The sequence below is a fragment of the Lucilia sericata genome, unplaced genomic scaffold (assembly GCF_015586225.1).
Source record: "Lucilia sericata isolate MDLA Ls3-8-SP2 unplaced genomic scaffold, ASM1558622v1 Contig002795F_arrow, whole genome shotgun sequence".
In the NCBI taxonomy this organism is placed as follows: Eukaryota; Metazoa; Arthropoda; class Insecta; order Diptera; family Calliphoridae; genus Lucilia; species Lucilia sericata.
Genome location: NW_023996499.1, coordinates 6362 through 23270, shown reverse-complemented (window position 1 = coordinate 23270; position 16909 = coordinate 6362). Strand labels below are relative to the sequence as shown.

General features: G+C 29.7%; 1 protein-coding gene across 1 annotated transcript; it reads left to right on the top strand.

Annotated features, from left to right (window-relative positions):
• The first annotated feature begins 3740 nt into the window (after positions 1 to 3740).
• Positions 3741 to 16654, top strand: LOC119614328 (NGFI-A-binding protein homolog). The gene is made up of 4 exons (XM_037970470.1): positions 3741 to 4242; positions 13308 to 13580; positions 13659 to 14542; positions 16556 to 16654. Exons 1-4 carry the CDS (start codon positions 3741 to 3743, stop codon positions 16652 to 16654), a joined length of 1758 nt encoding a protein of 585 aa, XP_037826398.1.
• The last annotated feature ends 255 nt before the right edge of the window (positions 16655 to 16909 follow it).

The window sequence follows — 16909 nt, the reverse complement described above, 5'->3', positions numbered from 1 at the left end:
AAACGAAAAATTTGGTGATTAATTAAATATTTAAATAAAATTAAACGTAAGTTTCAGAATGTTTGAGTTCATATTACAAACAATTGATCTTGTTAAATAACTCATAATGCTAAGTAGATCGATAATACATGACCACTATGTTTTCAAAATCAATTTATGACGTTCTTGAAAAGTCATTTCAAATTGATCTTCATTCGTCATAAAATCTCAATGTATTAAAAAAACATTAGACTTGATCGTTTAGTGTAGATCATAAACTATTTACTCTCACGATCAGACAATAATATAATTCCAAATTTAGGACTGATAAAAATCCACATCTAATGACACTAGAAATATTTAAATTTAAAAGTGAATATTGTAGTCTTCCGATTATCACGATGTATTTATACAAGACACCTGCACAATCTACTTTTTAAAAATTTGATATTGTCGAAAAACACATTCCCATCGATCATACAAAAATTAGGAAAACATTAAAACCCAGGTATACTTTATTAACGGAATATGCTGCGTTGAAACTGAGCTTGAGATCTCAGAATATGAATCTCAGCCTAGTCTATAGACTAGACTATACTCTAGACTATAGACTAGACTAGACTATAGACTAGAATATAGACTAGACTATAGACTAGACTATAGACTAGACCATAGACTAGACTATACACCAGACTATAGACTAGACTATAGACTAGACTATAGACTAGACTATAGACTAGACTATAGACTAGACTAGACTAGACTATAGACTAGACTAGACTATAGACTAGACTATAGACTAGACTATAGACTAGACTATAGACTAGACCATAGACTAGACTTATAGACTAGAACTATAGACTAGACTATAGACTAGACTATAGACTAGACTAGACTATAGACCTAGACTATAGACTAGACTATAGACTAGACTATAGACTAGACTATAGACTAGCACTATAGACTAGACTATAGACTAGACTATAGACTAGACTATAGACTAGACTAGACTAGACTAGATATGACTAGACTATAGACTAGACCTATAGACTAGACTATAGACTAGACTATAGACTAGACTATAGACTAGACTATAGACTAGACTATAGACTAGATAGCTAGATATAGACTAGACTATAGACTAGACTATAGACTAGACTATAGACTAGAACTATAGACTAGACTATAGACTAGACTATAGACTAGACTATAGACTAGACTATAGACTAGACTATAGACTAGACTATAGACTAGACTATAGACTAGACTATAGACTAGACTATAGACTAGACTATAGACTAGACTATAGACTTATAGACTAGACTATAGACTAGACTATAGACTAGACTATAGACTAGACTATAGACTAGACTATAGACTAGACTATAGACTAGACTATAGACTAGACTATAGACTAGACTATAGACTAGACTATAGACTAGACTATAGACTAGACTATAGACTAGACTATAGACTAGACTATAGACTAGACTATAGACTAGACTATAGACTAGACTATAGACTAGACTATAGACTAGACTATAGACTAGACTATAGACTAGACTATAGACTAGACTATAGACTAGACTATAGACTAGACTATAGACTAGACTATAGACTAGACTATAGACTAGACTATAGACTAGACTATAGACTAGACTATTGACTAGACTTTAGACTAGACTATTGACTAGACTATAGACTAGACTATATACTAGACTATAGAGTAGTCTATAGATTAGACTATAGACTAGACTATAGACTAGACTATAGACTGGACTATAGACTAGACTGTAGACTAGACTATAGACTAGACTATAGACTAGACTATAGACTAGACTATAGACTAGACTATAGACTAGACTATTGACTAGACTATAGACTAGACTATATACTAGACTATAGAGTAGTCTATAGATTAGACTATAGATTAGACTATATATTAGACTATAGACTAGACTAGGCTATAGACTATACTATAGATATATAGATATAGACTAGACCATAGAATATACAGTAGACTACACAACAGATTACACTATAGGCTACACTATAGACTACACTAAAGACTACACTATAGACTAGATTCAAGACTTAATAATAACTCAAAGTGATCAAATAAGAAAATATAAAAAAGTAACGTTTTACAAAAATCTGACAAATTTTTAAATTTATTCCTAAGCAATCGTTTTTCTGCTATTCAGTTCCTGCAAATTTGAAACCCTTTATGGAATGCTATAGTTGTCATCTAATAAATTTATAATGAATTTCTAAACACCATATAGATTTCAAAGGAATTTAGATTTGCATACAAATAAATTAACACTAGAGAAAAAAGAATAAAAAAATCGTTATCCTTCAAAAAACAAAGCACAATGTTCTTAAAATTGCATAAACAACAATACAACTAATAACAATTTTCCGTTAAAACTTGTAATAAAAAAAATTAGAGAAAAAAATAAATTGCCTTAAATAACAAAAAATACGTTATTTTTCTATGAATCCTTAAAAAATGCGCCAAAAACTAAAAATAGTTTCCTGAAACTTAAGATTTCTTTAGAAATAAAAAAAAACTTGCCTTAAAAGAACAATGAGGTTGCTGTTATAAAAAATGATTAAGAAGTTTTTATTTGATTTGATAGAGAAAAAAATAGTATAATAAATAGAAAACGTTATATAAAACAGTTATATAATAAAGCACCCAATAGAAGAAAAAAAATAACACTATTATTATGCAAATTAAAAAAACAAGAAATCCTGTTACACAACAAATAACAAGGATCAAATAAGGTGAAACATAAATGAACAGAAAACGAAGTTTAAGGCGGAGTTCGGGTTAAAAAAATTAGAGAATTTTTTAACGACTGTAAGAGAGAAAGATCTTTAATTAAAGAGAGAGAGAGAGAGTGAGAGTTTTGTTAAAAAATATTCCAATTGGAAAGTGATAACGTCTTCTTTACAAAGAAATCACCCTTTTTTGAAACTCCTGTTGCTTAAGATTTAAGGTGAGTTGATTTACATTTTTTAACCCTTTCACCTTTAAGTTTTTTCTGTTTAAGCAGCAGCCTTGTGATCTTGTTGAAGAGAGCGTAATGCATGTGTATGAGTGTTTGCCTTAAGTTTGTATTATTTCTTCCCTTAATCGAAGGAAAAAAACAACAAGATCTACAAGATTGTTTTTGCTTCCTTCCTTTGATTTTTATGGTAGAACAATTTCTTGTGTCTGTCGATCTGTTTGTGTGTTTGTATGTGTGTAGTTGTTGTTGGTACCTTTTTTTCTTACACTTTTATTTTAAGCGTCGTGCAAGGGTTACGATAGTGTCCACCTAGACTACGACTCAACAGAACACTGTCTGGTCTCAGCAAGACAACATCGTTATAGAAATTTTTCAAAAAACGAATTTGCGCTAAACGTGGCACAATATTCGTCACGAAAATAAGAAATTGAAAAAAATACATTTTTAAAAAAAGCAAATTTTATATAAAAACAAAACATTTTTTTTAAACAAAAGTGAACTGTTAAAAAATATATTAAACGTGTTTGAAAAAATTACGCATATTTTGTTAACAAATAAAAAAAATTATAAATAAAATAGTTATTAAATTCTCTTTAGTGTTTTAGTAGTTTTAATAGTGTGTGCATGTTGTTTTTGTAAAATTATTTTTTTTTAAAAATAATTTTATTTTAGAGTTTTTTTTTGTTAGTTTGTTGTGTTTGTTTTTCTCTTGTTGTGTTTTATTAAATTTATAAGTTTAAAAACATGGAATCTGCCACCGGAAATTCACAAAATTTAACTACAGCCGCCGCCGCCACCACATCCGCCTCTAATGCAAATACTTCCACTTCATCTGCGTCCATTTCTACTACATCTTTAAGCTCTGCCTTATCCCTTACCACAACTGCCTCTCTGACACAAAGCTCAACGGCGGCTTGTTCTACTGTCAGTGCTTCGCCGGCTTCCATAAGTAGCACTAGCAATTTGACCGCTACAGGAAATTTACCTTCTGTCACATCTGCCGCCTTAGTTGCCGCTGCTGCTGTTGCTCATCATCATCATCAACAACAACAGCCACCACATCATACATCTTTATTGCAAATTTTACCCTTGGATACTGGCAACAAACATGATGACAGCAATAATCTGTCTTTAGCCAGTGGCTTATCTGAAGGTCAACGTTCTTTGTCAGCCGCACCGTCGGCTTCTTCAAGTCCCATTTTAAGTCCACCGGGTAAATTGTATGGACGGAATGCCAATGGTACAAGTAAGTACAAATTTTTATAATTTTAGATTAGTATAAAGGATATTTTTGTTAAAACGACCGGCAACAAGTTTAAAAATTGGGGTTTTGTTATAGATTTTACAAAAAACTGTTTCATAAAACCCATTTTAGGGTTAAAGTTTAGAATGTTTATTTTACCAGCTAATAAAAGGGTTAAAGTTCAAGTATATTCTTTTAATAGATAACTAAAAGGTTAACGTTCGAATTTTCAATAAATTTCTAAAGGTTAAAGGTCAAAAGTTATGAACATGTTAAAATTTCTCAAGGTTAAAGGTCGAAGGTTATGAAAATGTTTAAAATTTGATTCCAATAACATTTTTGAGGATTTTTGTGGACTTAAAAGTCACAAAATGTTTAATTTTTTATAACCTTTCAAAGAAATCATATTTTTAAAAGAAAACAACTATTAATTGCATAAAGGTCAAAGGTCAGGCAATTACCTGTGTTATCCGTAACACCAATTTGAGGATATCTTCAGCTTAGGTTCGATATTCTTTACTTAAACAAAACATTTTCCTTAATTTTAAAATATTTGAGGTTTAAATTGTATGTAATATAAATTTACTGCTCTAGAGGTCAAAGGTTAGATAATTTTCCATAAATTTCTTTCAAATACTTTCCCTTATAATCCTAAATACTTTAAACATATTAATTTAGAATACAAATTATAAATGTAAAATTCCATTTTATAAGTAACACTCGCAGTTAGAAAACACGATATTTAAAAGGTCAAAGTTCAAGTAAATTTTTGTTTCATGCTTTAAAAAATATGATTCTTTCTTTATAAAACATAACAGATCTCCTTTATATAGACTTTTTACAGGCTACAATTGACATCAATAGTTTTTAATAAAAATCCTTTTGAAATTTAGAAAAATATAGCTTTTTTATGCTAAAGGTCAAAGGTTAATTATATAAAAATAATTTGTGTTTGTTATAGATTTTAGTTTTCAGTATTGATAGAAAGCTAAGTTAGATTAAAAATAAAATTTTTTAAACAATTTTGTATGAAAATACTCAAATTAAAATGTTAGAGGTCAAAGGTCAAACCAAGATTTTCTTTAACAAAACTAAAAGCATTTTTGTTTAAAAGCAATGCACTTAATTTAGCAAAATTTTTATAAAAAAAACATAATTTAAAAAAGAAATTTACAATATTTTAATAAATTTTTAAAGGTCAAAGGTCAAACCTATATTTTTGTCTACTTTTTAAATAAATTTTTGAAAAAAAGTTTAAATTTTTCTCTCATTATTACAAAGATTTAATTAATTTTCATTAATTTTTGTTTAAAAGTTAAAATCTAACTTTTTAACATTATAAAGGTCAAAGGTTAAAGTTTGAACTGATCATAAATTGTTATTTTTAATAACTTTTTCTTTGCATAAGCCTTCAAATTTCATTAAAACTTGTTATAGAAAAGTTAATAGAAAGTAAATAACACATTTTGTGATTAAAGGTCAAAGGTCAAATTAATAATTAATGACTTTTTAACCTTTAAATAAGAAAATTTGGTTAATTTTCTTTAAAATAATAATTATATTTATGATATTGCAATTTTCTGTCTACAATTTCCACAAATTTACCGTCGGCTTTTGAAGAAAAATTCAAAATTGTTTTAAACATTATTCATAACCCGTTTTTTTGAGCTGCTAAGTTTTCAAATTATTTGTTATTTGACTTAATATTTCAATTCAATTCGAAATTATTTCATTTTCTAAACTTTAAAGTTTCCTCTCCTTCTCTTTTTCTTTCTTTTCAATATTCTTTTGTAAGTGTAACAAAATTTCAGCAAATTTGGAATAAATTTTATTTGTTTGCTACCACCCATGGTTTAAGGGCCAAACAAACATGGCTGCCGGTTTTCAAAGTTCTTTTTTTTTCAAGGTCTTCTAACACCTTTTGTTTTTTATTTAAGAAGAACATATCCAAACCGTTATTATTATTCTTATTTAGAAAAAAAAGCTTTCTGTTAAAATAACAACAAAAATCTTTAGGGTACATAGATCCGGTTTTTAAAATTTCTTGTTTCCTTTTAAGGGTGTGTTGATCTTACATTCAATAACAAATTGTTAGATCAGTTAAAACTAACCAATCGGGGGCCTTAAAAAGAAAACAATAGAATCTAGTTTTGTGAAAAAACTAAACAAATTTGAAAATATCTAAAAAAATACTCAAAGATCATAGGCTGTGTTCAAACAAAAAATATAACTTACCCTCAATATTATGTTTTCGGAAAGAAAACTACCCTGCCTGAAAAGAAGAGAAAAAAAGTCAGAGATTTGTTATAAAACCTTTATTGAGGAAAGAATTTGTAAATGGAATTCCTATTAGATTTTTTTTCTATAGATGAAAACAGTCATATTTTGAATACCATCTGAGTGAGTTTCAGAAACCTTGATCAAATTTTGTGTAAAACCTTGTATTGCTTGTACTGGTTCGATTCCTGTTTTTATCTATAAGACCTTAAATTTTGTTCATATTAAAACATATTTTTTTATTAACTAGAACTAAAAACTTGGTAAATGTTATAGAAATTTGTTTTTGTCTTTAACCATTAAACAAAGATTTGTATCATTTAAGGTTTTTTTTTTATCGAGAGCAATGTTTGCCTTCAAAACTTTATACATTCCAAAGCATTTCTTGAAAAAACAAAAAACCAAAGCAACTTTTTTCGCAAAACTTTTATCAATACCACCCCAAACAGAAAAACACAGACACAAAAGCCAAAAAAAAAACTACAGGCCCCAGCCATTAGCACCAATCAACAAGCAGCTAAGAAAGGATACAAGCAGACTCAACTCTGCTTACAAATACACTCAACAGGATGGTTAGTTTTAGTTTGGCTTTAGAACACAGGTTGTGTAAGGAATTTTGATCGACAAGAATTTGGTCATTTAAGAAAAACATTTTCTTTTTTAATTTATCATTTGAGGTCTCATAAAAAAACAAACTATAAAAAACAACAACAACAACATTAGTGGTAACAATAACAACAAGCACTAACGTCAACAGCAATGAAAATTTACACAAACGACATAAACATGCGTATATGAGAAAATTGTTGTTGTTACTGTTTGGTCTAGAGGAACAGCAGCAGAAGAAAAAAAAAAGTAGCAGGATTTCTTTTTTTGTGGTGGAGGAATGATGGTTGGCAATAATCAATTGTTTTAAATGACCAATCGTTGTGGTAATTCTTTTCTTTTTTTTCTCTTTACTGCACTCGTTGTTGTTGCTGTTGTACTTGTTGCCACATTTAATATTACACATGCAGAGCAGAGGGACAGCCAGTCATCAGCACCATGGCCATAACAGGACAGACAGACGGAGATTTCTCATTGTATATAAAACATTGTTTTAAACATACTAAATGTTAAAGTTACGTATTTTTTTCTTTTGCGATCGCTTATTTTCTTACACAATTTGTTTTTTGTTCTAAATTGTTGTTGTTGTTGTTTTTTAGTGAGTTTGTTTTTATCATCATCATTTTGAAAATGTTGGCGGGTACTTAGGCATGTGGCGTCGTATGTCATTATAAATACTGATATTTGTTGTTGTTGTTGCTGCTGCTACTGTTATTGCTGTCAATGTTAGTTCAATATTTTAGCAGAGCAGTTAAGGTATGACATTTTTACTAGATAAGTTCAGTTCTAGTTCAGTTCTAGTTCAGTTCTAGTTCCAGTTTTAGTTCAGTTCTAGTCAGTTCTAGTCAGTTCTAGTTCAGTTCTAGTCAGTTTGCTAGTTCAGTTCTAGTTGCAAGTTCTTAGTTCAGTTCTAGTTCAGTTCTAGTCAGTTCTAGTTCAGTTCTAGTTCCAGTTCTAGTAAGTTCTATTCAGTTTAGTTCAGTTCTAGTTCAGTTTTATTCAGTTCTAGTCAGTTCTAGTAGTTCTATTCAGTTCTAGTTCATTTCTAGTTCAGGTCTAGTTCAGTTCTAGTTCAGTTCTAGTTCAGTTCTAGTTCAGTTCTAGTTCAGTCTAAGTTCATTTCTAGTTCTAGTTCAGTTCTAGTCAGTTCTAGTTCAGTTCTAGTCAGTTTAGTTCAGTTTATGTTCAGTTCTGTTCAGTTAGAGTTCAGTTTCTAGTTCAGTTCTAGTTCAGTTCTAGTTCAGTTCTAGTTCAGTTCTAGTTCAGTTCTAGTTCAGTTTAGTTCAGTTCTAGTTCAGTTCTAGTTCAGTTCTAGTTCAGTTCTAGTTCAGTTCTAGTTCAGTTCTAGTTCAGTTCTAGTTCAGTTCTAGTTCAGTTCTAGTTCAGTTCTAGTTCAGTTCTAGTTCAGTTCTAGTAGTTCAGTTCTAGTTCAGTTCTAGTCATCTAGTTCAGTTCTAGTTCTAGTTCAGTTCTAGTTCAGTTCTAGTTCAGTTCTAGTTCAGTTCTAGTTCAGTTCTAGTTCAGTTCTAGTTCAGTTCTAGTTCAGTTCTAGTTCAGTTCTAGTTCATTTCAAGTTCTAGTTCAGTTCTAGTTCAGTTCTAGTTCAGTTCTAGTTCAGTTCTAGTTCAGTTCTAGTTCAGTTCTAGTTCAGTTCTAGTTCAGTTCTAGTTCAGTTCTAGTTCAGTTCTAGTTCAGTGCTAGTTCAGTTCTAGTTCAGTTCTAGTTCAGTTCTAGTTCAGTTCTAGTTCAGTTCTAGTTCAGTTCTAGTTCAGTTCTAGTTCAGTTCTAGTTCAGTTCTAGTTCTGTTCTAGTTCAGTTCTAGTTCAGTTCTAGTTCAGTTCTAGTTCATTTCTAGTTCAGTTTCAGTTCATTGTCTAGTTCAGTTCAGTTCAGTTCTAGTTCAGTTCTAGTTCAGTTCTAGTTCAGTTCTAGTTCAGTTCTAGTTCATATCTAGTTCAGTTCTAGTTCAGTTTCTAGTTTTCTAGTTCAGTTCTAGTTCAGTTCTAGTTCAGTTCTAGTTCAGTTCTAGTTCAGTTCTAGTTCAGTTCTAGTTCAGTTCTAGTTCAGTTCTAGTTCAGTTCTAGTTCAGTTCTAGTTCAGTTAGTTCAGTTCTAGTTCAGTTCTAGTTCAGTTCTAGTTCAGTTTAGTTCAGTTCTAGTTTGTTCTAGTTCAGTTCTAGTTCAGTTCTAGTTCAGTTCTAGTTCAGTTCTAGTTCAGTTCTAGTTCAGTTCTAGTTCAGTTCTAGTTCAGTTCTAGTTCAGTTCTAGTTCAGTTCTAGTTCAGTTCTAGTTTAGTTCTAGTTCTAGTTCAGTTCTAGTTCAGTTCTAGTTCAGTTCTAGTTCAGTTCTAGTTCAGTTCTAGTTCAGTTCTAGTTCAGTTCTAGTTCAGTTCTAGTTCAGTTCTAGTTCAGTTTAGTTCAGTTCTAGTTCAGTTCTAGTTCAGTTCTAGTTCAGTTCTAGTTCAGTTCTAGTTCAGTTCTAGTTCAGTTCTAGTTCAGTTCTATCAGTTCAGTTCTAGTTCAGTTCTAGTTCAGTTCTAGTTCAGTTCTAGTTCAGTTCTAGTTAGTTCTAGTTCAGTTCTAGTTCAGTTCTAGTTCAGTTCTAGTTCAGTTCTAGTTCAGTTCTAGTTAGTTCTAGTTCAGTTCTAGTTCAGTCTAGTTCAGTTCTAGTTCAGTTCTAGTTCAGTTCTAGTTCAGTTCTAGTTCAGTTCTAGTTCAGTTCTAGTTCAGTTCTAGTTCAGTTCTAGTTCAGTTCTAGTTCAGTTCTAGTTCAGTTCTAGTTCAGTTCTAGTTCAGTTCTAGTTCAGTTCTAGTTCAGTTCTAGTTCAGTTCTAGTTCAGTTCTAGTTCAGTTCTAGTTCAGTTCTAGTTCAGTTCTAGTTCAGTTCTAGTTCAGTTCTAGTTCAGTTCTAGTTCAGTTCTAGTTCAGTTCTAGTTCAGTTCTAGTTCAGTTCTAGTTCAGTTCTAGTTTAGTTCTAGTTCAGTTCTAGTTCAGTTCTAGTTCAGTTCTAGTTCAGTTCTAGTTCAGTTCTAGTTCAGTTCTAGTTCAGTTCTAGTTCAGTTCTAGTTCAGTTCTAGTTCAGTTCTAGTTCAGTTCTAGTTCAGTTCAGTTCTAGTTCAGTTCTTGCAAATGTTTTCATTATTTTTTCAATAGAAATTTCTTTTAAACTTTTAATTCTTTTAAATAACTGTATTTTTGTATTAACTTTCAAGTGTTTAAAGAAGCTGATTCTATAGTGTTTAAAGTTTTTTTCTGTTATATTTTGTTTTTTTTTAATTTTTTTTCTCATTTTAAGTGTGTGTAGCTTTCTATATTGGGGCCTACCAAGTTTATTTACGCTCATTTTCACATTTTAGCTGCCGCAACACAGTAGAGATGTTGCCTACAACTTGCCACAAACAAACATTAAGAAAAACAAACAGCATATTTAGTAAATGACAATGTTTGCCACCACAACAACAACAAAAACAGCAAAACATTAAATAGCTGCTGCAAGTATTATAAAATAATGAAGGTTTTAAAAAAAACTCAAAAGAAAAAATCTTACTATATAGTAAATTTTAATGAAACCAATAATCATGATCATCATCTTGCTAAAAGAAAAAAATTCAAAGCAAAAGAACATGATAATGTTTTTTTTTAAGATTTTTGCTGCAGTGTTGTATTTTTTTCTGGTATTATGTTCGCATCTTTTTAAAAAACTATTTAAGTATTGAAATCACGTATCATTTATTTATTGCTGCTAAAATACATTTGGTTTTTTTTAGATTTTTTTTTTTTTCAAACATTGCATTTCATCACTCGGCCAGAGAAATGTTTTGTGTGTTGGGAGTAGTTTTAAGAAAAACATAAAAAGTTTAAGTTTAAAATATTTAAAGGGTTGTTAGTTTTTATGCTTGTTTTAAGGCAGCTAGGACAGTGTTGAATGGTCTTAAGGACTCTCCAGAAGTTTGATGAGTTTTAAAAATTGTTTCCACAAATGGCAAGTGTTTTCAGTTAATAATAAGGCATATTTTCATATTTAATACCTTTTACAAAATCTACTACATTTTTCCAAAATCTACTACTTTTTTTAAAATTTTATAAATTTTTCAAAAAAAAAAATCGTTTTTATCCAAAAATCCACTTGTAGTTCATGATTTTGATAAAAAAAGTAGTATCTTTTCAAGAAACTTCTATTTCAAAATCTACTACCTTTTTCAAAATCTATAAAATTTTTCAAAAATTTACTCAATTTTCTAAAATCTTTAATATTTTTCATTAGTTAACGATTTTAAAATCCATAGTTACAATTTTTTTTTTTCAAATTTACTACTTTTTTAAAATAAAACCTACTACTTTTTTAAATTGAATTACTTTTTCAAAATATTTACTTTCTATCATAAAAAACTTTATTTATCATCATTTTAAAATTAAAAGCAATAATTTTACAAAAAACTACTGTTTTTTTTTTAAAATCTACTACGTTTTTCAAAAACTGCTACATTTTTCAAAGTATTTCAACCTTAGTTTTTTCCATAGTTTACGATATTAAAAACAAAAATAAGAATTGTTTTTAAATTTGATACTTTTTTTTGAAATCTACTATTTTTTTTAAAATTTAGTACACTTTTTCTAGAATTAGGTTTTATTTTATTCAAATTTTAAAACCAACCAAAGTATTACTCCTAAAAAACTAATTTTTAAAAATCTGCTACCTTTTTCAATAAAACAGTTTTTTAATAAATAACTTTCTTATTTGATTTACTACTTTTTCTACAGTTACTACTATTTTCAAAATTTACTACGTTTTTTAACAAAAAAAAAATATGTATTTATATGTTTGTTAATTAAATAAAGTTTTTTTAAAAAATAATTTTTTGGTAATTTTTTACTTTTTTTTAAATCTACTACTGTTTTGAAATTCACTACTTTTTTTTAGAATATCTTAAAGTATTTTTTAATTTTTTTTTAACAAACTCTAAGACTCTCTGACTCAATAAATTAATAATATTTTTTTCGAATAATACTTTTTTCAAAATCTACTACTATTTGAAAAATTACTACTTTTTTTTAAACCATTCTGAAAAGTAATGTTGCAAAAGATTCTTAATTAAAACCATTTAAAATAAAAAAAATACTTTTTCAAACGTCTACTACTATTTTCAAATTTACTACTTTTTTTAAAAAGTTGTTCTAAACATTAATTTCTGCTTAATACTTAAATAAAAGCAAGTGTATTTAAAATAAAACTACCTTTTCAAAATCCACTACTATTTTTAAATTTACTACTCTTTTTAAAAAGTTCTGTTTTCATTTGAAAGTACTTTTTACAGTAAGATCAATTAGAAACAAACTTTAAGAACCGCTGCCCCCGCTCCATTCAACTAATAAATATGTTGTTCGCATGCGAAAGCTTACACAAGTTTTCCTGCAACACGATAGGACAGGCAACATTGTAGTTTAGCTTTTTGCTGCTTTTTGTTCCTCTGTAGCTTCTTAAAGGAAAAGACATACACACTTAACTAGAAATCTTCTCACATAATTACCACATAAACAGATAACAGAAAAAAAATAGACATTAAGAAAAAAGACCACCTAAGTTAGACAAAAAAAATTACAGAAAAAAATCTGAAAAAAAATCTTTAAAAATCCCAGAAAATGAAAACGTTCTCACGCTTAAAAAATTTGAATAAACAATTAAGTTTTTCTATAAAAAATCACCCAAAAAAACAGCAAAAAAAATTGAAAGTGATAAAAAACTCCGCTAAAAGATGAACCTTTTTTTTGAAAATTTTTTTTATAAAAAAACTGATCGTTAAAGAGAAATCACATCACAAAACTACCCTAAAGTAGGATCAACAAAAAAAATTATTCAAATTTGAAACGGACGTTGGTTGTGTGTAAAGGATCATGAATAAAATGTCCTTATGCAAATGAGTTTTTTATACTTAGCTTCCCCAATTGTTTTTGTGTTTAAGGGTAGTGAGACGGCCAGTTTTTTTCGTAATAAAAGAGGTTTTTGTTTTTTTGCTTAAATCTCAAACAAAAGGGTTATAGTTTAAGAAAAAAACGTGATTTTTTTAATAAAACTTGTTGGTTTTTTTATACCAACAAAATATCCTTTACCCATAAATTTTAATTTTTTTCAACAGAACTGGTTTTTTAATAAAAAATTAATTTAATTTTATTTCCTTTTCTTTTTTAGTGGTGGCTACTTCCCGTCCTGGCAATGAAGCTGAAATACAATTATATCGTGTTTTACAAAAAGCCAGTTTATTGGCTTATTATGATACTTTGTTGGAAATGGGTGGTGATGATGTACAGCAATTGTATGAAGCTGGCGAAGAAGAGTTTTTAGAAATCATGGCTTTGGTAGGCATGGCTTCGAAACCTTTACATGTCAGACGTTTACAGAAAGCTTTACATGAATGGGCCTTAAATCCCTCACAATTCCAACAGGGTCTGTCTAGTACTACTGGTAAGTATTTCATTAATTCTTCCCCCCTTCCCCCATAACAAAAAACTAATTTATTTTTTAATTTCTCTCTCTTTACAGCTCAATTTGACACACCCGCTAAACCGCCCACCATGTTTAATTTGGAAGCCCCTTTAACTGCCAGTGCAGTACGTGCCAAATTCCCTGCCTTTAATGCTGCCGCCCCTTTTAATCCCACTCCCTTAATTAACACTCATACCCCAGTCTCTTCGGCTCATTTGTTAACACAAATTTGCTCTCTGCCCTCTCTGCCTGCTCATAATCCCTCCGCACATATTTTACCCCCCACTACACATATACACAATCCCGAAAGACCTTTGGCCTTAGCTCCTAATCCCACCTTGCCTGTGGTCTCTAATACTGCTCATCAGGTAACCTCTAGCTCTCCGCAATTGACTCCCGTATTAAGTGAAATGCAAGTAGCTCGCATTACTCTAGGAGCTGAGAAAATAGCCGCTCAATTGCCCCGTCGTGAGCCAAGAGCTCATACCTCCAAGAAACGCACTAGCCGTGAGCTGGAACAAGTAATTGCCATGAGCGAAAATGATCCTCGTCGTATGGATGAAATTCGTAAGTATTCCGCCATTTATGGTCGTTTCGATTGCAAACGTCGCCCCGAAAAACCCTTGACTTTGCATGAGGTATGTGTCAATGAGGCTGCTGCTCAATTGTGCCGTTTGGTCCCCGCTCTCCTAACACGTCGTGATGAACTTTTCCCCTTGGCTAGACAAATCGTTAAAGATGCTGGTTTTGGCCACTCAGCCACTATAGCTCGTTATGGTAATTTACTTTCACAAATGTCTCAGGCTCAAACTTCTACTCCACAAACTCGCTCCGTAACCGCCATGCTGGATTGTGAGTCGAGTGATACAAATATGACACCCTCTAAGAGACAACGTTTGTCTTCCTCGGATGCTTCTTTGAATAATTCCGACAGTAATCGGGTAAGAACTACAAAGTCTGATCATTAAATTGTTGTGGAAAGCTTTTAAGCTTCGTATGCTTCGTATATTTTCTCTATAAATTTGGTAATGGCTTTTTTGGTGGAAAATTTTTCAAATATAACTTTTTGCTTTACAGCTTTTAACGGGGGATTTTCTTTTACAGCTGGGGTAATCGGTATTAATCGAGGAAAGCTTTGCGTTAAAGCTTTTTTTGAAAGTATTATTTGTTATGGCTTTAAAGCTTTTGTAGTTGAGTTGCTTTTAATAGGTATGGCGCTTTGTAAAAGTTATGTGGTTTTTTAGAAAGCTTTTTTTATACAGCTCAAGCTTTTATTTGTGTTAAATTATTTTAAAGAATTTATAGAAAATTCTTCTAATATTTCCTCTTTTGTAAATCTTTCAAAATCTAACTTTATAATTCATGAAGTTGTGAGTGTTGTTATTAAGCTAAAGCTTTTTTCTTAGCTTATTATTAAACTTAGTAAGCTATCTAAAAGCTTAATGCGGTTTAATTTTTTTGCTTAAACTTTTTAGAACTTGGGAAATATACTCCAAAGCTTCAATCTGTTCTGATTTTTTAATCGATTAGAGCTTTTAAAGCTTTGATATGGAACTTTCATAGCAAAGCTTCACTCAGCTTAAAATTGAACTTATTTATCAATCTGGAATCTTATTATGGTTGGGAGTTCTCTAAAGCTTTTCTCATAAACTTTTTGGTCTTTTTAATACACACTTAAAAGCTCTATTCTCTTGCAAACCTTTAAATGGACTGAGTTGTTTGAAACCGAGGTGAAATTAAGCTTATTGAGCACTCTAAAAGCTTAATGTGATTAAGAGCTCGTTAAGTGTTTACTTAAACGTTCTAAACTTTTGAAAACATACTCAAAAGCTTTAATCGCTTTTGATTTTTTAATAGATTAGAACTTTTAAAGCTATTGTATGGAACTTAATGTTAAAACTGTAAAGCTTTTCGCTTTAACTTTTTGGACTTTTGAGTATACACTATAAAGCTTTATTCTCCTCCAAACGTTTAAGGGAATAAAGTTCTTAAAGCTTTAATATGTGACTTCAAGAAGTTTTGAACAGTTTAAAGCTTTTATTTTTTCACGTTTTAAAAGGTAAAAGCTTTCGATCATTCACTACTGAATGATCCTTGGAATGCAAGTCTTAAAGCTTTAATGTGGAACTTTCAGAACTTTTCAACACTTTAAAAGTTTTACTATCTTAATGTTGAGTTTAAAATCATTCTTTGAAAAGCTTTATTTGAACTTCAAATTGAGTCTATTTAGTATTGTAAAAAGTTTTGTTTGAACATCAAATTAAGACTATATAATAATGTGAAAGCTTAATATGTTTCGTAGCTCTCAGAGCTTTTACATTTTAGTCAATTTGTTTCAAGTAAAATCATTGACTTTTGGTATTTAATTAAACCGGTTTGAATCCGATTTAAAAGGCGTTAAAGCTTTCGATCCTTTACAGCTGATTGAAAGTGTAGAGAAAAAGCTTTAATAAAGGAATGACTGGAAATTTGTTAAATTTTTAATAAAATTGTTGTAATTTTAAACTACTGCTTACTTTAAATCTATTTATTAAACTAGTTTTTAAAAAATATTAAAAATTAACTCTCTTTTTAAGTTTTAATACTAAAAGCTTGGTAAATACTAATATTATTATGTAGTTAATAGTTTCCTAATTAAGTTTGTTTTATTATTTTTCTTTTTTGTTGCTAATATTTATTTTGTTAAAACTATAAATTGATTAGTTTGTTAAAAACTCTTTTTCGTTAAACTGCACACATTTTAGAAACTATTAGTATCTAAATTTAAATTTGTTTTAAGATTTTCTGTATTTGGCTTTTTATCCTATTGACAGTCTAAATAAATATATAAAAAAAACTTTTGCTATAAAAACAAAAAAAACCAAAAATCGCTGCGTATTTATTTCAAAAACTTACATTTAAAAACAAAAATAAAATATTAAGAAACAAAATATAAATAAAACATCAATTTAAAGGATTCCTTGGAAGATCCACGTTATAATCTATTTGCCATGTATCAGAAATTTGCGGCAAAACCACCTTTTGATTTGGCGGATATAGCAAAATTTACGTAAGTTTTCCTTTAAAACATATATCCCAGTAAAAAGAATTTAAAACTTTCAAAATTCCCTAGACTAAACAAACCCTCGGAAATAGAGGAACAAGATCAGGAATCTAGATTTTCCTTTAGCAATTCCAGTTCTCCTTCAATACCAGTGAGTATGTGTTTAAATTTCTAACATTTCCTAATCCGGTAAAGAATATGGTAATAAATTCTACTATTTTCTCTTTCTTTTCTCTAGAACACTGGACCGGAAGAGGAGGTTCCT